This window comes from Myiozetetes cayanensis, unplaced genomic scaffold (assembly GCF_022539395.1).
Source record: "Myiozetetes cayanensis isolate MyiCay16 unplaced genomic scaffold, myiCay2020 scf2-11, whole genome shotgun sequence".
Classification (NCBI taxonomy): Eukaryota; Metazoa; Chordata; class Aves; order Passeriformes; family Tyrannidae; genus Myiozetetes; species Myiozetetes cayanensis.
In genome coordinates, this window is record NW_026087411.1 from 4,941,235 (window position 1) to 4,964,260 (window position 23,026).

The following is a 23,026-nucleotide window of genomic DNA, read 5'->3' on the forward strand; positions in this document are numbered from 1 at the left end:
GGGGAATCGATAAACAAAAAAGGAGGTAAAAAATGCTGTGTTCCCTCCCTGGTTATTTTGGGAGCTCTAAAGCACCAATACCCTTTTTATAACTCAGGCTGATATTTTAGAAAATACCTTTCCATGTCTACGACTTGTTTCCAAAACTATTAGTTGGGCTTGTGGAGTGAAAGGCCGTTCCAAATGCAGAGCTGCTTCCCAGCATAATGTATCTCAGGATAATCCTTTTATACAAGGAAATGAAGGAACAGTGTCCTGCGCTCTCCCTGCAGATGGTTTGGCAGGCTTGGAGAAATTGATCCCTACAGTTTGTGGTAGATACAGACAGCAGCTAACATGACTTGAACCCAGCTTTGCAAATTAATTTATTATTTAAAAAAGAAAAAAAAAATCTCCTGAAGGGAGACAAAATGATGCTTTAGAGAAGGAGTTGTTTGGATTTTATAAACCTCTCTGAGCTCTGTCTGTGTTGTAAAGGCTTGTGGAGGAAGGGTGCAAGTGTGGGCTGGTCAGTGAAAATCCCTATTTGGCATTCAGCAGGGGTTCAGATAAAAGCAAGCTTAAAGAATGGGAGGAAATAAACCTGAAAATTTAATTATTTACTGTTGCTGCAAAATCTGTGCTAGCTCTTGTCTCCTAACCTTGAAGAAAGTTATAATAGACATGGAAAGATGTAATAGGCATTAGCAGGATGAGGAGAGACATGAAATCCTGCAGGCAAGCCAGGAAGGCAGACAGATATTCCCTGTCCTTATTGCCATTTTTACGTTTTATGCAGGCCCCTTTTTGCCCTACTAGCTCCCAAAGCAGTCCAAATCTTTCCATACAGTCTCCACTACCTCCCAGCCCTTTGGCAGTTCAGCAGGCAGGCAAATTGAAAAGCAAGGGATTTAAACCAGAAACAGATATTTTTTATTATGATGGTGCACAGTCTGTCCTGGCTTTGTTAGTATCTTTTGGTCAAGAAGGCAGCAGAAAGACCAACCATCAGCACAAACCCCTAGGCTTGCCAGGACTAAAAAAGTGTAATGCTTTGATGTTTGAAAAGAGAAGGACACAGGTCCACTCCCAAATTTTGCCATAATTCCACTTCAGGACAGCTGTCTGAAACCAGACAACATTTGGTGTTGCACATTGTCCTCCTGTTCCCTGCTTCCTTAAGGAAGGGGTGGCTTTGAGTTGTATAATGCTGTTTTCCATCTCATCTCCCTACCTGAAATCACAGCTCCATTAATTTTTTCTTTTATCTGACTTCTTCCTCTCCTTCTTCTTATTTCTTCTTCTTCCACTCGAGCTGCAGTGAGAAGGCAGGGGGTGGTGTCCCTACGCCTTCATGGCCACGATGTGCCAGGCCAGCACAAGGTCCACGAGGCAAGGTCCTTGGTGCTTAGGCCGGTCTCCCAGGAGGGCACCTTTAGTCTGATCACAGGAATAGGGAGGAGGTGAAATGCATCCTATTTCTCACAGTCCTACATCAAGAGCGATGACCTTACATCTGCCAAGGGGAGCCCATCACAAATCTGACATTTTCTGGGTGCAGGAGGAAGGCGTTACAAGAATTACTACCGATGAGAAACGTGCCTGTTCTGCTAAAGGCTGACGTCCAAACTGTAAATGCAGGATGAAAAAGGTTGCTGTTGTGGAGAGACAAAAAAAAAAAAAAAAAAAAAAAAAGAGAGACTTCTCCTCTGCTTCAGAGGCACAGAAAGCTAAATGAGCCATTCTCATCATCTCCATTTTCCTAAGAAGTGGTTAAGGTCTTTTATATTTCATCGCCCTCTTCTCCCCTTGTTCATGATGAGAAAAAGACAACCAATTAAATATCTGACATGGAGGAGCTGCAGCCTTTCTTTGTGCAGAGGTATCTCAATTCTCACGTGCTATTTTCATATTCAGTTCCATGTGCTGAGTGGATCTCTTATTAATTGTTAAATGACTGCTCTGCAGTTCAGTTATGGAAATGATTTCTACTTCAGTACCACTTGCCCTTCAATTGAGAATAGGAGGTCAACCAAAATTAGATAATTTTTCTTTGAACCTTTTATCTTTCTGAAAAGAGATACGGTTTAACATGATGCCTGTCAAGAGGACTGTGAAGTTCTGTGCTTTAAAACCAGCCTTGTGGCCAGGCTGTTTTTGGGATCATATGGAGAACTGGTGTCCTGATCTGTCCTGATTAGACTTTTAAACAGACGAATACAGGTGTGGTGCATTGACTGTAGTGCAGAGTTTGTATTCTATTGCCTACATTCATTGCCAGGATTCATTTTGAAATCACAGATTGAATAAAACGAAGTTGTAATATTAACTGAGGCAAGAAGAGCTGCGTGGGCAGAGCAGACGGCCCCTTGGCTTCAGTGGGATTGTGCACAGGCATAAATGTCCTCCCACGCTCATCTCTTTTCAGGGTAGCACCTACAGCTTCAGCTTTCATTGCAAGCCTTTGCTTTTACTCTTACACAAAAAAAGAGGCTGGAAAAAACAAAAGTGAGTTGTGTGTTATGCAGCAAATGTTAGCAAGGACATATTCTGTGGTTTTAAAAAAAAAAAGAGGCAAAGAAAAATGCAAATCTGTAGCTTTTCCTTTCTTTTCAGAAGTATTCCTCTGGTGTCTCCCTGCTGGCACGTAATGCTGATGTTTTTGTGCATTTGATCTGAAGGTCACTGAAGTTAGTGCAGAGATTCACACTGTCTTTAGTGGACTTTGCACCACACTGAGCAAGAGCTGCTGTTTTGCTGATAAATCCAAGTGTAATGCCAGTGTGGAGGCTTTGAAACAGCAACAGCAGCAGTGCTGGAGGGGCTGTAAACAGGCTGGACTACAGATATTTGGCTGCCCCCTTTTCCATGGGAGGTTTCTCATGGTGAATTGAAAGTCAGCAGTTTGCATTCTAAAAGAAATGAGAAAAAAATACCAAAAATTATTTAGACCAATTTCTTTTTTTTCCCAGTTTGGCTTTTTTTTTCCCCCTTGTAAGTTTGAATTCCAGAAAAGAAGCAAGCATGATTAGTTTGGTCCTACTGAGAAGATGTGTCTGCAATGGCAGCGTAACTCTGAGTGACCCTCTTGTCCTGATAAATTCTATTTTCAGCTTGTTGGAAAGGGTGTAGATAAATGCCATAAAAGCAGCAAAAAAAAAAAAAAAAAAAAAAAAAAAGAAACCTATTTGGTCTGACTGCTTTGTCTTGTTAAATATTTAGCTGAACACATGCTGGAATGCAGGCATATTTTCAAGCTCTTGGTGCACTGTTTACATATTTTTAGATGAGCCCTTTTGCCCAAATGCCAGGAGCTTTTCACTCTTCATTTAGTGGTGTATTCATGTATAATTCCAGATCTGTGGGATGCATGGTTGTGCCAGGGACAGAGGGTTAATGTTCCTGGGAGGAGGTGGAGATGCTGCTGGTGGTGTGTGTGCCTGGGGAGGGTCTGTTGTGCCAGGCTTGTGCTCTCCCTCCTCTGCTGGTAAAACACCCTGGAGCACATGGACACCTGGTGTGGCTGAGCTGCAGTGCCATGGACACAGCCAGGAGAGATGAGCATAAACAGCTGCCCTTGAAAAATGATTTCTGAAAAAGAAATGCCATTTTATGGGCACGGAACGTATTTGCTGCAGCTGGGTTGTGCTGATCTAAGAGCTTAGGTGCAGAAATACAGGGACCTTTTTAATAGGGGACTTTTTGAGGGCAGTTGCTGTTATGAGACACAAATCAGCAGAGGATTTGCTTGGCCTTTACCAACCACTTGCGAAACTTGCAGCAACCAAAATAAACAGCGTTGTACTTTTAGTACAGCTCCGTGTGTTCAGCTGCATGCCCTGTACACCCCTCACCTTCTCTTGTTTCAGGCAGCCTGGGTGCCTTTTAGACCACAGGCCAAGTAAGAACTGTTCAGAAAGGAGCAGAAAAGAAGGTTTTAAACACATCTTATTCCAAAGTGCTGATTCAGAGTAATTCTAATCTTCGGTCTCTTCTCTGAGAAAATCAGGTATGGTCTTGACTGAAGAAGACTGGTTGGAGGGGAAAAGCCAAGGTCTTCTAGCCATTGCCGTGAACAGGAGCCAGCATTGTCTGTTCCCATGGAAAATAAATTGTTTTAGGATTATAGAACCGTAGAATGGTTTGGTTTGGAAGAGGATATTTGTAGAGGATATTCATTTCTACTCAGCTTTTATATTTGGTGTAATACTTTTAGGCAGGACATCAATGGATTCTTGAGTCATTTATGTAACAGATAAACTGAAACATTAAAGAGCTGCAGGGGAGCAAGAGAGATCTGTTTTGGGGATGCTAACCACGTTATTCAGCCTGCAAGCTGATAGTACACTCAGCCAGAATATGCCAGAATCCCAAGTTTAGCAGCCTCCTAAAGGTCAAGAATTCTCTGCTCAGGTTTTTACTGTATTGTTCAACTGTGAGATTATTTTTAAATGCAGATTACTTAAACCATGTTGATGGAGTTGGTATAAAAGTAATTCTTAACTCCACAGTTCATTCCTGTTCTCCTGCCAGTATATATCGCAGTAACAGAGAGGAACGTGGCTGACACTGTTTTGATTAAATAAAAAATTATGTTAAAAGCACAGAAATTTCTTTATATAATTAGAGTTAACCAAGTGCACGATCTTGGTGATACTCTGTAACAAAAACATGCCCCAGTGGCAGAGAGGGTTTGGTGCTCTGATGTGGTACTTGCCAAACCATGTAAGAAAATGGTAAATAATAACATAAAGTAGTTGAAACTTAATTCTGAGAAAGTGGGGGGTTATGATGCTGAATGATGCTTGATTTTAATTTTTTGGCCATGCTGAATGACTACCCTGTTAGATAATAGGTAGGTTAAAATGTAATTAATATGAATTCCAGGTCTGATTAATGTTCTTACTGGAGTAGCCGAATTTAGGTTAAAAGCAGAAGATACTTCAGTAAGGGCTCTCTTTCTCTTGGACTTGTTTCACACTGCAACTAATTGCTACAAGATCGAAAAAAACAGAGGCTAGCCCAGGTATTTGGAGATGAAAGGTGTACGTTTCAGCTCTCTGAGCCAGTCTTAAAAACACCAATCACACAAAATACGGCGCAAGAAAACAAGTACAGCTGTCAAGCAAGATGGAAAAACGCCAGTCGGGACAGGAAGGCACCAAATCGTAAGTGAGGAGGGGCATTTACCCTTTGAGGTGCCCTGCAGAGGACTTTGAGAGAAGAGCACATCATCACCTTGCAGTGGTTCCACTGAGAGACTCTACATCAGTGACGAGCTGACACAGCAACCAGAGCTTGAATTAATGATGATGGAGCTTTCTCGTCGCTGGCATCCTTGTGACCACCGGCAGTGGAAGGACTACCAGTGCTGGGGGGAGCTGAGCTGAGCCAGCAAAAAACATGATCAAGAAGATGAGAACCTGATACCCTGCCAGAAACACGGGGTATATCCTTTAGTTTTTTAATCCATGTGTTGGTTTTAAATCTCACACTAACACAAAGGTAATTTAATTTTTTTTAATTATGTCTTTATTTGCCTCTCTGTACAGTTTGGTGAAGCTTGCAGGTATCACTGTCTTTTTTTGTTTTTTTGCTTTTAATACCTCTTAAGTCCTGCTAAATATCCGTAGGCATGGACTGGGACATCCACATGGAGAAAGATACATACAAATTTTGAATAAATTATTTTACTGTTTCCCTAAGATTGTGTCCTGTGGCAGACACTGGAATTCCGGAGGATCCCCAAAAGTTTTAATTGTAAAGGAGGAAAATTAATATGAAACTTTCAGTGTAATTTACACTTTTAGGGTGATTGGGAACTGTCTGTTGCCAAAAGAAACATGAAACTTTTATGAACTGTCTCCCACGTGGAGGGTTGCCCAGTGATGACCAGTCTGTGAGGACAGATTCAGATTGGATATAAGGAAGGCATTTTTTACAATGAGGGTGGTGAAACACTGGCATAGGTTGCACAGAGAGGTGGTGGATGCCCCATCCTGGGAACATTCAAGGTCGGGTTGGACAGGGCTCCGAGCAAGCTGATGTAGCCGAAAATGTCCCTGCTTTAGATGGACTAGATGGCTCTTGTTGGACTAGATGACCTTAAAATGTCTCTTCCAACCCAAACTATTCTATGATTTCTAAAAGTTGACCACAAGCTTCTAAATAAATTCTTCAGAAATTTTCCCTTAGTAAGCCTCGACCTTGAAGGGTCACAGCTCTCTAGAGCTGTGTTGCCTTTTTTTATCTTCTTGTAAGGACGAAACTGCCGTGTCTGTAGGACAGGAGAAGAGCAGGACTTTCTTCCTAGTATTCACACTAAGGGGTATAAATCTCTGCAGCCCATCTGCATGGAGGTCTCTGAAGCATGCCAAGTGGAAACAAAGTTTGTGCAAAGAAGAGTCAGAGAGCAAGTGCATTTCTTAGTGATTTTAACTCCGTTTACACCTTTGTTTACATAACAGCTGGCTCAAGACCCAACCAACCAGGGCTGCGTACCAAGACAGTGCAGTTAGGCTGAGCAGGTTAAGTGATTTATTTGGCACACCGTTACACCTGCTCACTTCAGGCCAGTCAAGCAGCAGAAGAAAAATGCTCATGTTAAAGATTAAACACCCCACACGTATCATTTTAGGGTGTGAAAGAACTCGAACTCAGCTGTGCTTTCAAAGATGCTGTAATTCAAATGAAAACAGGCTTGATGTGCTTTCTTTGTCAAAATGGTGTCTATAAGGGCAGAGAGGAAGTCGGGGGAGCGTGTGTTTTTGGGTTTATTTTTTATAAACGGTTTTGATACGGAGACATCTGACTTTTCATTCCTGCACCAGGAGTTAGATCATAACACTTTTTGTTCTCTTATCAACTCCATTCCTATCTTAAGAAGGCAACAGTGGTGGCAATGCCTTTGGTTAGGATTAACCAGCCCAATATTTAGTGGCTGTCAACTCTGACCAACTTACATAGTTGGTATTTCCCATGCCAGGTTAAATCCTTCCCCAAACTGCTTTGTCCGTATCCAGGATCAAGACTAGGAGGGGAAAAAAATGTTCTGAGTGTTTCTCCTTAAATATCTTTCTTTATATAGGATGTACCATAGTGGGTTTTGGGGGAAAAAAACCCAAAACTTGGAAATAGTAAGCTCAAGGTTTATAGCGAGGTCAGAAAGGTGCCTCTTGGACCCCTTATGAAAAAGAATTGACTATAAAATTCAGGAATCTCTGAACATCTTATCTGTGTGTCTTTGACACAGATTTTGTCCAGCACCTCAATTCCAAGAGGGTTTTGCATGAATAGAGCATGTTCCAAAGTGGAAATGCAGTCTCTGGATGCACTGGGCACTGCTGTAGGTACCTGGCTCTGCGTCCAGGCTGATGAACAGGCTATGCAAGGGCATTGCCCAAAGGTAGGAGACAATCTCGTGTGACAGACAGTGAAATGGTAAAGATCTCAAACTGCGGCTGCAGCAGAGGGACTTGAGGTTTCTGCATCTGTTTAACCACTTACCAAGTGCTGAAATGAAGCAGGTGCAGCTTCACGGGGCAGATTGACTTTGCATCTTGAGCATTGGTGCTCACTCTTGGCATGTGGAGCTCAGGAGGACAAACCAGGCTATTTTTAAACAATCGTTATTAACCTGTTTCAGTCACTCCACATTTGTGAAACTGGCTGACTGCTGGGATGGAGAAATCACTGGGAATTCCCTATGAAATTCACGGTTTTATATTTAGTGACTTAAACTGTGGACAGGCAGGAGACCAAACCACTATGTACACTACAGAGAGAGTTACACATACACCACTCTTCAGTGAGGGGGAGCCATAAAGGGTTTTCCATTCTGTTAAGCTCCTGTGGTGGCCAGTGACTGCAGCAGATTTTATGGGGTAACTTGAGTCTCACATAGTTGAAGATGTTGTAAAAGGGTAAGCAGGCTTAGCGAACAGCAATCAATCAGGTAAGCCCACATAAAAAGTTACAAGTGTAACCTTGCAAAGAGTCATCCATAAATGAGAACAAAATTTGCATTTTGTCAGCATGAACAGGGTTTTTTTTTTTCTGGATTGTGTTGGTACCAGCAGAACTGTGGCTCCTATAACCTTCCCTTTCTGACCACAGCAAGATGCCCTAGGAAGTGGCTCAGCATTAGGGTGATTGAGGGCTCCTTCACTCTAATGAACAGAAATCCGAGGTCACTGATCACAAATGCAGAGTGATTATCTGTGCTAGACATCCACCATTTGTTCACTGTCAGCCTCTGTGTCTGTGCATTGGGGTAGGATGCTTTTTAGTGGAAGTGTGGGTAAGTAACTCCTGTAACAAGGAGTTTGTGCAGGGGCAGCACACAGGGCAGGAGACTGTTCCCTGGGTAGGATATAGGGAGTACATAAGGTTAAAGCAGGTACAGATACAAATCAAAGGGATTTAAAAAAAAAAAAATCAAAAAGAGAGGAAGTTAAAGGGCTTACATAAAGAAATTCACGTTAATATCACCAGTTTGAAAACAGCACAGCCATATAGAAAGCGTATAAGGCTTTCATAAAAGCGCTGTCTTTTTATTGTTTTATTAATGTTGATTATTAAGAATAATATTATTCTTGTTAACTCTTTGATATGAAACATATAAAATCTACACAGTAGGCTACCTTCTAATTAGTTCTGCTAATATACTGATTAAAATGTGGTTTGGGGTTTTTTTTTAACACTTCCTGAAAAGAAACCTGTGCTTCCAAAAGACACAAAGAGCAACAGGTTAAGGTATGTGCACCTCTATATCTATAAATGCTCATTTTTCATGCAGGGTGTAGAATACAAGGTAGGCTGTTTTCAGGAGGCTGGTAATGTAAAAGGAATGACATTACATTTGCTGGGCAGTATCAGGGACTTAGTTTTATCCCCCTGGAATTGTTCCAGTTTGTGCAATCCTTTATCTGTTTAATCTGTGATATTACAGGCTTGATGTTACATTAAAAGTATTAAAAAAGCCACAGTTGAGTTCACTTTTTTTTTTTTTTTCCTATGGGGATGTAATAATAATTCACTTAAGAGGTTCCTGGTTCATGTAATACCAAAATAATGGAGAATTAAAAGGCACTTCCTCTTGCACAAATATTTGTGCTTTATTTTATACAGTATTATGGAAATGAATTGCACTTTGCCTTAGAGTTTCTGAAGGCTGCGATTATAGATTTGCAGCAAAAATAGCTCAATGAATTTGGTATTGTCAGAAATGTGGTCGTATGAAATCAATGGATTGCCATCCATTCCATTTTTTTCCTGGAATTATCTAGACTTGCTGTCATTATCATATGCCCCAGTATATCTTGCAGAATATTAATGAATACAAAAATAACTTCTGAAGTTTGCAGTGGGATCACGATTGATTCGATGTGATAGAAGATTTGATGCAGCATCTCACACTTTTACCATTCTGCTTTGGTTTTTGGCAGCCCTGGTTTTTGGTTGTTTTTTTTTTCTTTTTACCGTTTCTCAGATATTCCCAAGATGAAATCTAAATGGCAGAAATAAATCCCTCTAATAAAACATCTGACATGAAATATTTCCACCCAGTGGAATCACCAGTTTAATGTGGTATTACAGTAATTTTTGAAGAAGAAAATATAAGGTCACATCCAATCTTTGTCTTATTTTTAGGTCATCCATGCAAGAGGAAGTGCAGCTCAGTTGCATATTTTAACATTCCTGCTGCAGATGTTGGAGTGGAAGAGTCACTAAAGCCACATGTAGCGGAACAAACCCCCCAGTACCTCTTACCCAGGCAGCCTGGGTGAGTCACCTGGGAATTGTGTGCACCAGTTGTCAGGGAGAGGCCACCCAAAGCAAGCTTGGGAAGCAAGTGATAGTGCTGCGTTTATCAGGGTTTATTTATTTTGTGCTATCAGACAGTACAATAAAAAATTCCCACAGTACTAAGTAAAAATAGCCTACAAGGAAGGGAGGCTTCTGTGATAGAGCTTGGCAGCATTGTTGCAAAAATGACTTCTGGATGTGCCTTTTCCAAGGAGAATGTGTCCTTGCACTGTTACAAAGTGTCTAATTCCCATTTTGAATTTCTGGTTATGTTGGGACCTTTTTGTTTTTTATTTCTTTTCTCTTCCCTTTTTTGGAACGGGAGAGGCTGTTTGGAATTTTTTTTTTTTCTTCCCACCCCTACCTCCCTCTATTTTCTTTTGTTTGGTTGGGGTTTTTTTAATTAAGATTTGCCCTTCTTTATGAATGAAAGCCTCTAAACAAGGTCCAGCGAGACCTTGAAAAGAATATAATAGAATCTTATTGTTTCTGTCCACGTTAGAGAAATAACTCTGACCTCTTAATGCCTCCTGGCAGGGCCAGGGCTATTTGCCAGCTTCGTTTGAGCACTGGAGCCTGTGGGTTCCACAGGCAGCTCCCTGCTGCTGCTTTAGTGACACCTCTGCTCCCCTGGCTTCCAGCAGTGCTGATATGCCAAGGCATGACTGAAGAAGTCACTCTGTACTTTCAATCTATTGACTTTAAAACCACCCAAGTGACCCTGACAGAGCACTGTGTAAAAAAAAAGGTTAAAAAGACTTGGACTGGTTTGTATTTTTTTACTTGCCAAGTGAAGGTGCGGTTCCTGCTGTCAGATCTCTAGGTTTCCTCACTGGCCCTTTCTTTTTCGACTGCAGTTATAATCTTTTAGGGATTCAGAAATAAAACCAGGGAGAACTGAGAACATGCAGTTCTTGCTTGTGCTGATCATACTGGCTCGGGTAAAACCTGCTCTGGTGCTGAACCAGCAAGGAGGGGAGCTTCGGTACCTTCCTGTAAGGGAAGGAGGGTGTCAAATGGGAGCTGATAGGGTAGTTGACCACTATTGGCCAGTACTCCACATGGACCTTTTGGATTGAAGCCAGAGGGGGGGTAGCAAAGATGTTCTGAGGGCTGGAGCATGTCTGCTGTGGAGACAGAGAGAGTTTGCTGTGAGAGTTTGGATAGTTCAGCCTGGAGAAGACCCGACTCTGGGGAGCCCTTTCCAGTAGCTAAAGGGCCTGCAAGGGAGCTGGAGAGAGATTTTGGACGTGGAGTGTCATGGACTGACAGGACGAGAGGGAATGGTTTTAAACTAAAAGATAGTATGTCCTGAATAAATACTGGGAATAAATTCTTAATTGTGAGGGTGGCGAGGCACTGGCACAGGTTGCCCAGAGAAGCTATGGATGCCTTATCCCTGGAAATGTTCAAGACCAGGTTGGATGGGGCTTGGAAGCAACCTGGTGCAGTGGAAGGTGTCCTTGTGCAGGGCAGAGGCTTGGAACAAGGTGAGCTTTAACTTCCTATCCCACCCAAACCATCTTATGATTCTGTGATTGCTTTGCCTGCTGAAATACTACTACACTTGTAACTTGGGATAATATTTACAGAGTAGTCCATGCAGGTGTTTTACTAAGGTAGTATTTTCACAGAATTAGCAGATTTGGAGGAAGTGGGGGAGTTGACATCATCAGATAAACGAGATTTTTTTTGTAACCCTAACTTGCCCTGCTGAAGCAGGTTGTATCTAAGCCCATGCATACATCTTCTTCTACTCCAGAGAAGCAATCTCTTAATACTTGTTTGCAAAAGTGGATTTGCTCTGAAATCAGTATCTGTTTAATTAATGCAGTGGAAACGAAAATGGTGTTTGCTTCTGCTCGTGGGTGTTTCTGGAGAAGATGTGTGTGCTGTGAATTCCCAGGCACGTTTCCTGTGTGCTCGCTCCGTGTGATCCGAGCTGGCCACAAGTTCAGCCTTGGTGACGTCTTGGGACCCGGCTCCTTGTTTTATTTATCCCCCGCTGGCTTTCCTGTTTGCAGCCTAAAGTGCTGGTATTGTGAACGGGCAGATACTCATCTGGTGTGAACAAGTTGCTGGTTTAACCATAGCCCTGCTGCTTCGATGTGAGCCCAACCCCACAATCTCTGAGGTGGGTTTAAAATGGAAGTCGAAGGTTGGTTTTAGATAGGTATTTACGGAGATAATTCTGTTTGAAAGAAAACTACTGGTTAGCTTGTGATGTGTGTGACTTTATATACCCTTGTGTTTCTTCTGCATGTAAGACAGTGTTATTCAGACACACAGTGCTGCCCTGAACTCCTCAGGGGAGCAGTGGAATTCCACTGGGCTGGCTGGCGATGCCTGACCTCTTCCTGGACTCCTCTTCCTGCAGGTCAGCCTGAGGTGAGCCAGGTGGGATCTGCAAGTGAATCCTGGCCTACCACCTCTTCTGCACAGGACACTGAGGCACCTTTTCAGGTGGAAAACTCTATGTATTTGTCCCCAGGCATATTACAGTACCATATTATATTGTTTTGGAGGTATTCCCTGCTGGTTTCACTGTCCAAGCAAATGTAACGTGCTAAGAGGTTTGACAGCCATGACTCCAGAGTCTTTATTTGTGATACACTCAGTTACTTACTTGATATATACTTTGTAGTTTTCCTGGCTAACAGAGGTAGAAGTTTTGCTTAAATGCAGAGTATTTTGTGATCCAGAAGGAAAAATGACGTGGAGTAAAAAAAAAAATATTGCTTAGCCACGAGCAACTCAGAAGTTGTTAACAAGCAACAAAATTTGTTTCTCTGGAAAATGTTATGCTAGAAATTTCTTTGGGTCACCCCTTCACACATCTGAGTAAGAAGTGGAGAAGGAAGTTCCTTTTTATTTTAATCACATGTCACTGAATGGTTGGGCTCCAGTCCCCCAAAAAAGGGCCACACTTCTGAACACTTCTACTTTTGTTAATAACTTTTATTGAAAATCTGAGCTTTGCAATTCTTTTAATTAAGAAAAAACCCTCTGTTAGTAAAGAACTTTGCTTACCACAGTCTCAAAACCTGATAATAACAACAAGGTTTCCCTGCTAACAAGTGAATGCATAACTGCAGCTGTAAAACCATTTTATCAACTAGTCCTTCCCAAAAGCAATGAATGTCTTTTCTGTTTCTGTTGACCAAAAAAAATTGGGAAGGCTGCAAATTAATGTGGATTCTTAATCACAGTGAAAGGTACTAGGATGTTTGAAGGCACTTTGTGTTTCTGGTGACATTACAGATTGAGTTTTTACTTATGCAAGGGACAGCTAAACCTTTAAAACATCCTAATCTAAGGCAAAACCTAAGACAGGAGAATAAAACATCTTCCTGAGCAATGAAATTGCATTGAATCCCAGCTTCTGCAGAGCAAATTACTGTGTTGCCTGTACCAAAAGGATCAGACCTAAAACCCTACAATACTCCTATCCTCCAAGAAGCAGCTGCCTGGGTACAGAAGTCCAGAAGTACTTGGCTGGCTGGCTGTGTTTGCACACAGGCATCAGAAGCTGATGCTTTTTCACTATCTAAAGAGTGTTTTCCTGGTAATTCAAGATGGGATAATTCCTTTACAAAGAACCCTTAATGATCTTACAAGCACCACGCCAAGCTGAGAAGGCTTTTAAGAGTGGGTCTGGCGCCGTGGCTGGTGGCTATAAAATGCAACTGCATTTGGTGCAAAATAGGATCTAACTGGACAAACCCTGTCCAGTTTCAGACTGTCTCAGTTTCTTGAACGCTGTGGAGCTCTCCCTGTGTGAAGGTGGAATTGACTCCCTCTCCCTGTGACACTGGAAATTAATATGAATATAAATAAAATGATATGTGAATTCAGAGAGGTTTCTTTTTGCTGTTCCAACATACTGGCTGAAAGTTAAAAATACTAGATGTATCAAAGTTGCTAGAAACTGTTTTAAGTGGCTGCTCAAACTGATGCCATAGAGAACAATTGTATTTTTTAAAGTTTTCAGCTTGTGAGGATTGGTTTTCTAAAAATACATGGGGTTTTTTTTAAGTATAGTTACTAAGATAGAAAAAGATGTGCTTCTTTTAGTCTCTCATATAAATATTTTTGCAGTGTTCTGCTGTTGCAGCTCTCAGAAAACCTGATTCAAGTCTGGGGACAGTTTGTGTTTCTTGGATGTTTGTTTTGCAGCTCCTTTTTATAGCCCAGGCTCAGGAGCGAAGCGGGAGGAGGGGTGGGAGAGCATGTGGGGAGAAAGAACTTTGACAGTTGCAGGAAATGGATGTCCATTCCTACACCTTCCTGAAAGCCTCGAGCTTGGCTCTCCAGCCTGAAGGCTCTTCTCCTGGAGGACACCACAGGGGAGCAATAAGGAGGTTTGCATTTCACTGCTCCATCTTATTTTGTCATCTTTTTTTTTTTTTTCATGGAGGATATAAACTAACAAAGTGTTAAATAAAACTGAAGCTTGATTCTGAGCAGACTGATTTACAACTCTCTCGGTTAAATTTTAGGTTGGTCCACTTGAGAGTGGATAACCAGACACCATCCAACCCACATGGGAAAGTTGTAGCTGATTTATAGCTCAAAGTATGCTCAGTGAGTACACTTACACTTGGATGAAGTGGCAATGTCTTTGTGTAATCAAAGAGTTTCCTTTTGAGCAGTTCACATTCCTTTTAGCTGACAAAACCTGAAGAGGGGGGAAAAAAAAGTTCTCCTTATGCCTTAGGCTCATGAGAAACATCTCCTCCAGATCCAGGCACCTCAGTCTCCTCTTGTCTGCTCACACTCCCCACTGTGATTAAGCCATAAAATCAGCTTTAGCAGATCTTAAAGGTTGCACGGGCAAACCCTGGCCTGATTTACTCTCTTGATGGGCTCACATGACTTGGGGTGCAGAGCTGTGGCTGGAAAGCCTGAGAATGTCAACAGGAGTTTGGCTTTTGAGGTCTTCTTGTCGAGGACCAGGACCCAGGGCTGCATAACGTGGCACTGCCATTCCTTCCCTGAAAGGTCAGGATAGAAATCAACCCATGGCTGGAACACATGTGGAGGAAAGAGAGGTCAGGTTACGGAGAGGAGCTGTTGTCAGATCTTGTCTGTGAAACGAGACTTGTAATGTGTTACAGATACTGAGATTATTTTGGGGTGGTGAGGAAAGCTTCTCCTGCAGTAGCTGTTCTGTGAAAGGCAGCTCAAGTCATTTTCCTGGTCGGGTGTGGGAAAACAGGGATGCTGAAACTGGGAAGATTTAGCAGGAGTTGAAGAGGCATTTGCTTTGCAGTCCCAATTTGCAGCATTTGCACTGGTTGGGCTGACATTGTCCAGTTCTGCTCATTTCAGGGGAGAATGGTCAACTGCAGCAGGGGTCTGTGATCTGTTTTCTGCTTCACAAAGCCTCAGGGGTTAACTAATGGATTGCTTGAGATTTGACTTTTCCAGTGCTTCCTAATCAAGGAATGTTTTGAGAGGTACTTCAGGGCAGGAAAATATTCAGGAAAATGCAAGAAAGCCCGCTGCCAAATGGAGTTAAGTTGTCAAATTCCTGACCAAACATTTCTTTCTGCAGAGTGATGAAATGTAATTATTTTTCTCAAATACTGTTCTTGCAATTTTGTTTTGTAGGAATCGGAGTTTCTCTGTCTGGAGTTCGATGAGGCCAAGGTGAGCCAGATGCTGAAGAAACTCTCAGAAATAGAGGAGAGTATGGCTTTGTTGACTCAGACTACTTAATCAAATAAAGAGATTGCAACTTAGAAAAAAATGGCCCTTGGTACTTCTTCGTAATTCCTATTTCTGCACATAAAATATGGTGACAATGGTTAAATTATAAGTGGATGATGCATTCACAACCAGACATGAGCTAAGTCACACTGTGAAGATTTCTCATCCACTCCTGGCCTCTTCACCAAGGTGGCATCAGCATTGTTTGCTGCTGCATAACCAAGCCTTAGAATGTAGCACAGCTTTTTTCTTTTACCCCTCAGTCAATTTTGGAGTCTTCCAGATGCTGTAAATGCTGGGCTGGATGAACAGCAAAGGTAAATTGGCTAGCTGTGGCAGGAGAGAAATGAGCAGAACGATGAGCAGAACAAACAGGCAAATTAGAGGGTACTCATGTTTATCCTTCCAAACCATGGGCTTTATAGGACAAATCCACCTGTGTGAACTCTGTGTGCTTAGGGCTTAAAGCCCGGGAGAGCAGATGAAGTGCAGCGAGTTCAAGGAGCAGAGACACAAACACAGAGTTCTGTAATGGGGAGCCCCTGTGCTGCTGAGGATTAAGGTGGTTCCCAAGGGTGTGAGTTGGACAACCTGGCTGGCCTGTCCAGTCAGACCTTCCTGGTGCTGTGGGGAGCCAGGGGACAATCAGAGGAGCATCTTTAGGGCAGTGGAAGGTGCTGGTTTCCCAAGAGGAGCAGTCCTCCTGCATGTGCAGATCACCTGATCCAGCTGCTTCTGGCAATCCTTCAATGCCCCTTCTGATGTGCTTCCCCAAGGACCATCCACCCTCATCAGCCTTCTGGCTCTTGAGCTGCAGTGCAGCCCTGGCACCGAGCTGCACGGTGTGTTCGAGAGGCCAGTGCCTTGTCAGAGGACAGTTTAACTTGGCTGCTCTTAGTTCTGTTTGTCACGGTTGGTTTTGACCTCAAAAAGCCTCAGATTAAACCCAAGAGTTCGTGTGTGTGTGTGCACGTTCAGCTTGGAATGTGGGTAAAAGGAAAATGCCCTTGGCAGCCTGGCAGGCTGCAGCCCCATCAATAAAATAGTTGTGTGTGAAGAAAGCTGAAAGCAGGGGCAGATAAGGGGCACCACGGTCCGCACTGCCCAGGTTGCTGTGGCTCTGGGCAGTTGTGGGTAGTTGCCCACATCTCTGTCGTAACTGCAGAGCAGCCACTGCCCTCCTGGGGAAGGAGGCCTGACAGAAGTGTTTTCAGCATCATTTGTTTCTGTCCAGGGGTGCAATCTTGTCATCCATGTCATAGCTGGCGGTCTGACCACACCTCACTGCCTGGTCGGTGCAGGAGGAACTGGAGGGGCTGTGTGGGCAGGCTGACACTCTCACAGAGAACGAGGGTCCCTTCAGGAGAGCTGCCTGCTGGTCTGTAAAAGGGGGAGGATACTGCCTCGCTGGTTTGCTTTCTTACTTAAGCAGAAGGTGTGCACACCCATTTGGTTGGGGGCTGCATTGATTCTTCCCATTTTATATATTAGCTTTGCAAGCAACCTCCTCCTGAGCTGAAATTACACTGAGGGCTTGCACCGAGATAGAGATGACAACATAAAATGTTCTTGTGCCATAACTAAAGTACTCCTCATTGCCTCTCCTTGTGAATTTATTGCTTGTGGAGTTGCCAGATTGTACTTGGAAGTGAAATCTCTTCAGAGCGAGGGAAGGGCACCTTTTCCCATCTGCCTGGTCAGAAGGGAAAGCATCACTCGAGCCAATTTGTGTCACTGCCCAGGGAATGAACGTTTCCTTTCCTGTGCCTGTCCTGCTGCCGCCTCATCTCTCAGAGCCACCTGGTTCTCCCCTTTATGGAGAGCACTGCTCAGCCCACAGCACCTCCACTTCCCCACATGCCTTCAGCTGATAACTCGTCAGAGAGGAACTGGTCTGTAACCACCAACTGATCCTCACACCGGTCACTGGCTGCGGCATCAACGTGAAATGAGTGGTTTGTGATTCTCTGAGCTTTCCATTTGCATTCTCAACAAAGTTCATTAAAATGTTTTCTGTGTTTCAGAGCAGTTTAGTTTACCAAAAAAAAAAAAAGATTAAGGTCAGAGAAGGATCATGTTCTTAAGTAACTTGCACTGTGTCAAACATACTTATTGTTTTATTTTAACATAGTCAGAGGATAGGAAAATGTGCTATAAATGGAAATTAAAGAGAAACAAACTGGGAACAGATGTCAGGAAGTATTATTTCATGCAAAGAATATAAATATGAGGAATGGCTAACAAGGCAAGGAGGCTGAGGCAAAAAATCTTGGGGACATTTAAGACACTGGATACTTTCCTAGTTGAGGTGTGAAGTTAAAAAGGGGTACATTTTTATGGGTGGACGCTTCTCTTTCTTCCTAATCCTCCTTCCCCTGAATATCTAATGATCCAAATTTTCTTCTTGGTGGATCTTGGTAAACTACTGTGCAAAAAAAAAAAAAAATAGTTGAGTGTGTTGAGGACCACGCTCTGCTCACCCCTTGGTGAGGGCAAAGAAGTCACAGGGCAGCAGAATTGTTCCTGCTTCACAAAATTTGATGTGAGGAGGGAAAGAGGATGCTGTGCTTGCCCAGACTGCTGTAATCCTCAGCTGCTGCTGCGGCACAGAGGACAGCTTTGCTCCTTCAGCAGGACCATTCCTTCCTACTGGGATGTTTTGTGTGTGTCCATCCATCTGTCCCTGCCTACGGTGTTCTGAACCTATTGGCCACTTTCAGCTGAGCTTGGAGGAGATGACAAGGCCTCTGATACCACTCTGCTTTGCTTCCTCGAGTGAAAGGCACAATCACCCATGGCTTTTGTTGAGATTCACAGACGTCACTTGCTATCTCTGGTCCTGCTAAACGTCTCTGCGGTGTTGGCAAATGAGAGCTCCTGCGTGTGCACGTCGGGAGAGATTTCATATTCCGCCCCCAAAGCTCAGATAACCAGGCTTAGCCTGAATGCATGGCCAGGCAGCTCCTGCAGTGGCTGGGGTGACACATGGATGCTGCCTCCTGCGTGGATCCAGCCAAGAGACGTCCCAGCACAACCCTTTTGGCCATAGTGGTCTCATCCAGTTTTGGAAACCTCTGCTTCCTGCTGTGATAGCAGCTTCTGTGTCTGTGCACTAAGCCAGTGTGACACCAGGGCCATCTCCTCCTTCCCTCTTCCTTCAGTGAAGCAGCCACGTGACAGAGTTTCCCAAATCGAGCCTGCCAGGCAGTTTGTAGCTTTACAGCAAGGACTGAACAGCTCAGCACAACCAGAGGAGGGAAGTGAGGGAGATGGGGAAGCAGCGGGAAGAGGGGCTGGCGGAGGGCACCTGCCTGAGTCCCATCTGAGAGAGGTTTGTTTCTCTGCCTAATCCTCAAAGGCAGCCAGGGAAGACGCTGGGACATCGCTCGTGCCACGCTCCAGCATCCTTAACCTTAGAGAGCTGCCTTTCACGCCTGCTTGGTTTCAATCAGAGTTTGGGTCTTTAATCTAACCTGCATCATTTTGGCAGAGGCCAGGCAGGGAGCATCCGGGGAGGCACTGCTGGGGCAGGGGACAGCACCCAGCTGCCTCTCACCGAAGACTCACCAGCAGCCGCCGCGTGTTGTCGCAGCCTTCTGCGCGTTCTTCCTTACGCGTCACCTTTTGCCCTGCTAAAACTCCCTGCAATTTATTCCTGCAATCCTGCTCCTTCTTTTCCGGGCATCCCTCCAAGTTGCCACTCGTTCTGTACGATCTGATGCTCCCTAAAATATCTGCAAGTCCTGTCGCCTTCGATCACGTGTTACTCAATTGGCGAGCCCTGCACTCGCTCTCTGCTTGGCAAGACAATTGCTCTTAGCACAGTTTTCTCTTTTCTTGGTCTGCATATGCCCAGAACTGCTAAATTTTTGAAGTGTTTTTCTAGGCGTATCTGTATTTTCAAAAAACTAATGGTATAGGCACGCCACGCTTTTCCAACTCCAAGCCAAGCAAGGTGCTGTATTTCATAATGCTTTGGGCCATGGAAAGTGGCAGATGATGAGGCATATTTATTTTATATTGGTGTTGATTTACTTTCCTATTATTCAGGTTACTTAGTTTCATTTTACATTTTTTAATTTGTTTCTTACAGGTCCTTTTTGGAAGTGTAAATATTAACATTTGTGCTCCTATTGTGTTTCACGTGGGAAGGATTTTGCCGGAGCCCGTGACCTCCACATCTTATTGTGCTTTAACTTTTTGATAAACTGGTTGATATTTTGAGAGATTTCCTTTCCTCTAAGTCACTTCTTTGCTACATATTGATAAAATAAACCGTTTTTCTGAGGAGATTTCCTGATTTAAATATTTACTGACCATCTGTAGATGCTCCAAGAAGTTTCACCCGAAGACTCATACTTGCCGTACGTTGCTCACAGAAATGTTTTCTTCTCCTTCTGGGGTATTTCAACAGTTTATTCATTCGATCCAAATATTTATGAAGAGGTGCTCAGTGCTGGGAACAGAGGGAGCCTTTCTAAGAAGGGGAATGCAGTGGTCCTTCGCAGCAGCCGCTGACGACTTTTTAATGCGTTGCTTTTCATGTGGCTGGCAGCTGGAATAACAGACGGTGACTCCTCGCCTTGAAGGTGGGCCTGTTAAAATCTGCCTCTTAAATTATTCCCAAATCCCAGGGAAGTGTGGCTTGAGGTGTCATTTAATCCAACGTGGAGGGTAGAACTGCGCTCCTGGGTCTCCCTGGCCAAGGCAGGAGGTAAAGGTGCCAGCGCAGGGAGACAGGCAGCCATCACCATCAGCGCTTTGTCCCCTCAGCGCAGCAAAATAAAGCTGTTTCTGCCCACACAGGTCACACTGGTTCCTTGCCAAAGCTGTTGATGAGTCCCCCCCTCTCCTCAACAGGGACACACATACACCAACAAAGGTGCCTTTTCCCAGTAGCGTGAATCCCATGGGTGATCCCCAGGGCCACAGAAGTCCCAGAGGACACGGTGTGTCACCTCCCGTGAAAAGGTGGCAAGAGGGATGCAGCTACAGCCTCGCCTGGTGCAAATCCACCTCCGAACTGCCAGCACCACTTGGGGAGTACTATTTTGGGATATCACCTGATCTTGCCGTCCAAGCACAAAATCATGGGCGGTAGAGGCTGGTGCTGTGAAACTTTCCTCCCAGATGTGATGGGGTTGATCATCCTCAAGTTCCAGTCCTCAAATGCCTTGCCCTTGCCCTTCCTCATTCCTCGTAGTGGTAGCAAGGCAGATCTTGCAATGCAGGGAATTGCAGGAGAACAGGTTTGGAAGCACGTGAGAGGGAGTGGGCTGGGGCAGCTGGGGATGGAGAGCCCACCTCGGGGGGTTTGACCCTGGGGCATTTTGCAGGTTGTTCTTGGGGTTATCGCAGCAAGCAGGACCCAAGGGGAGGTCCCTGAAATGCAGAGCTGTCAGAGGACATGTGCCAACCGGGAGATTGTCCAAATGTCTCCAAAGACATTTTCCTGTCTCTCATTCCCCCTGGGTACAGGTGACTTGGAGCTTGTATTTTAATTCACTCGGTGGCCACAGCACTGCAACTCCAGCACTCAGCCATCAGCTCTTGTAATGAGATGGTATTGGAGAATACACAATACCAGGTAATTGAGTAAATGGCATTTTTGGATGTCAGCAAGGGTCTCAGACCCTTAAGAAGTGACATTTTACAGGGGTGGATGGGAGAAGATCAGTGATCACAGCACAGAACTCAAAGCCATAGTGTTTCTGAGAGGAGCCTGGGAGGAAACAATCATTTGGGTTTGATGATATGTAATTTTTCTGCCATTCTTCCTGAGCTTTCTGGCCCGTTGGCAGCCCTGGCTGATACAGCACTACCAGGAAATTACATGATGTAGTGCATTTTAGTAATAAGTGGCACTTTTCCTGCCTTGTAAATCAAACCATTTATGGCATTAGAGTCTTCATGGCATCTCTGTTCCTGGCAGCAAAAGAAACAAATAAGCAAAGCCACGCCAGGAGTGGATGGCAGGCTCAAGCAGAGAGAGGTGTCTGTTTTATCTGAACCACCTGAGAGTGGTTCAGGCCTCTCCCCATACTCGCAAAACAGAGCAGCCACCCCACCACCCTCTGCAAAACATGGTGGCTTGGTGAGCTCTGGCCTCATCCAGGCATCCCCTTAAAATAAACTCACCACTGCAGAATCTCGGAACAAATCTGCATTTTTCTGCGGCCGAGGAACACAGTGTATAAAGTTAATCCCCTGTTCCAAGATCCTGCAAGGCGATGGTATGCAGAAGTACAAGGTTAAAAAAATGCCATCAAGAAGCAGTGGCTGGGAACCATAAATACCTTTCAGGCAGTCCTTAGGCACATAAGGAGATGAGCAAGCAAAGCAACTGGAATTTATAAACTTACATAATTAATTTTTCTTTGCAAGGAGGACAAACATTCCCATGTTCCAGCTCTCTCGGGGCCTTTGACAATTGGGCTCCTTTCTATAAATAATGTTATGTAAGTTTATACATTTCAATTAGTGCTTGCTCTAGCCTCTCACAGCCCAAGGATGTTTTCACTCCAGTTTATTATTTCAGCTGTGGATAGATCATTTTGCCTTGGTGCATCTGTAATGGGATTTAAATTAAGATGCTTGCAAGCAGCGTAATAGTAGAGAAGTAGTCTTTGGAAAACATTGGTACATACCCAGTGAGGATGAAAGAAAGAAATTAACTTTATGTTGCATCACCAGAAGAAATGTCTGCACCCTTCTGTGCAGGGCGGGAACAAGATTTCTCTGTCTCAGGGAAGGGCAAGTGCTGTACCTGGGCTGCGTTGCAGGGCTGTTGGAGACATGGTGTAATGGCCATGGGTGTTTTTTCCCCCAGAGCACAGGAACACCTCTGAGTCATCCTACAGCCCGGGAACTACAGCGTGCTGCAATCGGAGCTGGCAGAAATGCTTAACCCCAACGGCTTAATCCCCAGCCACTGCAAATTAGCACAGCTCCATTAACTCCAGAGGACTGTTTACATGGGGGAGGTTAAATAGGTACAGGATCAGGCACAAAACCTGCGGCAATTGTGTACATGGGGCAGTGGTTTACAAATTTACGAGGCAAGATCTCGTCTGTGCTGTGTGCTGGTTTCTGAATTTTTGTTTATTTATAGTGAGCACATCCATGTCAGGGGGATTTCTCCATCACGCAGCATGAGGAAAACCCTTCATTTACTCTGATGGTGTTGCTGATCCCAGTCCCTAATGCTGGAGGCATCTTCCCTCTGTGTCATTTTTCAGTAACCCGTAGGTATATGAGTCTAGATATTAAAACTAGATATGTGGATTATTTAATTTCCCTTTGTCCTGTTTTTTTTTATTATTATTATTATTATTTCTGAAGTTTATCTGCAGATCCTACAATGAAGAAAGAACCTTTCTGATCTCCCTCTTTGACACATTGTAATTCAGGTACGCAGGGGGGCCACATCCTGCACCACTCAGTGGAATGTGGGCTAGGTAGTAATGAGTGTGTGTAAGTCAGCACTGTGGCACAGCAGATAGCCTGTGGCCTCTGAGGTGGCTTTTAC

At 44.0% G+C, this 23,026-nt stretch overlaps 2 protein-coding genes across 2 annotated transcripts in view; both read left to right on the forward strand.

The window, feature by feature from the left end:
• The window catches only part of COMMD1 (copper metabolism domain containing 1), a 67,234-nt gene extending 51,666 nt beyond the window's left edge, over nt 1-15,568 (forward strand). The window contains exon 3 of the mRNA XM_050314469.1: nt 15,400-15,568. Within this exon, the coding sequence (XP_050170426.1) occupies nt 15,400-15,507 (108 nt within the window). The 3' untranslated portion in view covers nt 15,508-15,568. The remainder of the gene's footprint in view (nt 1-15,399) is intronic.
• Nucleotides 1-23,026, forward strand: part of B3GNT2 (UDP-GlcNAc:betaGal beta-1,3-N-acetylglucosaminyltransferase 2) — a 78,531-nt gene that overhangs the window by 33,020 nt on the left and 22,485 nt on the right. The gene's annotated exons all lie outside the window — the stretch shown is intronic.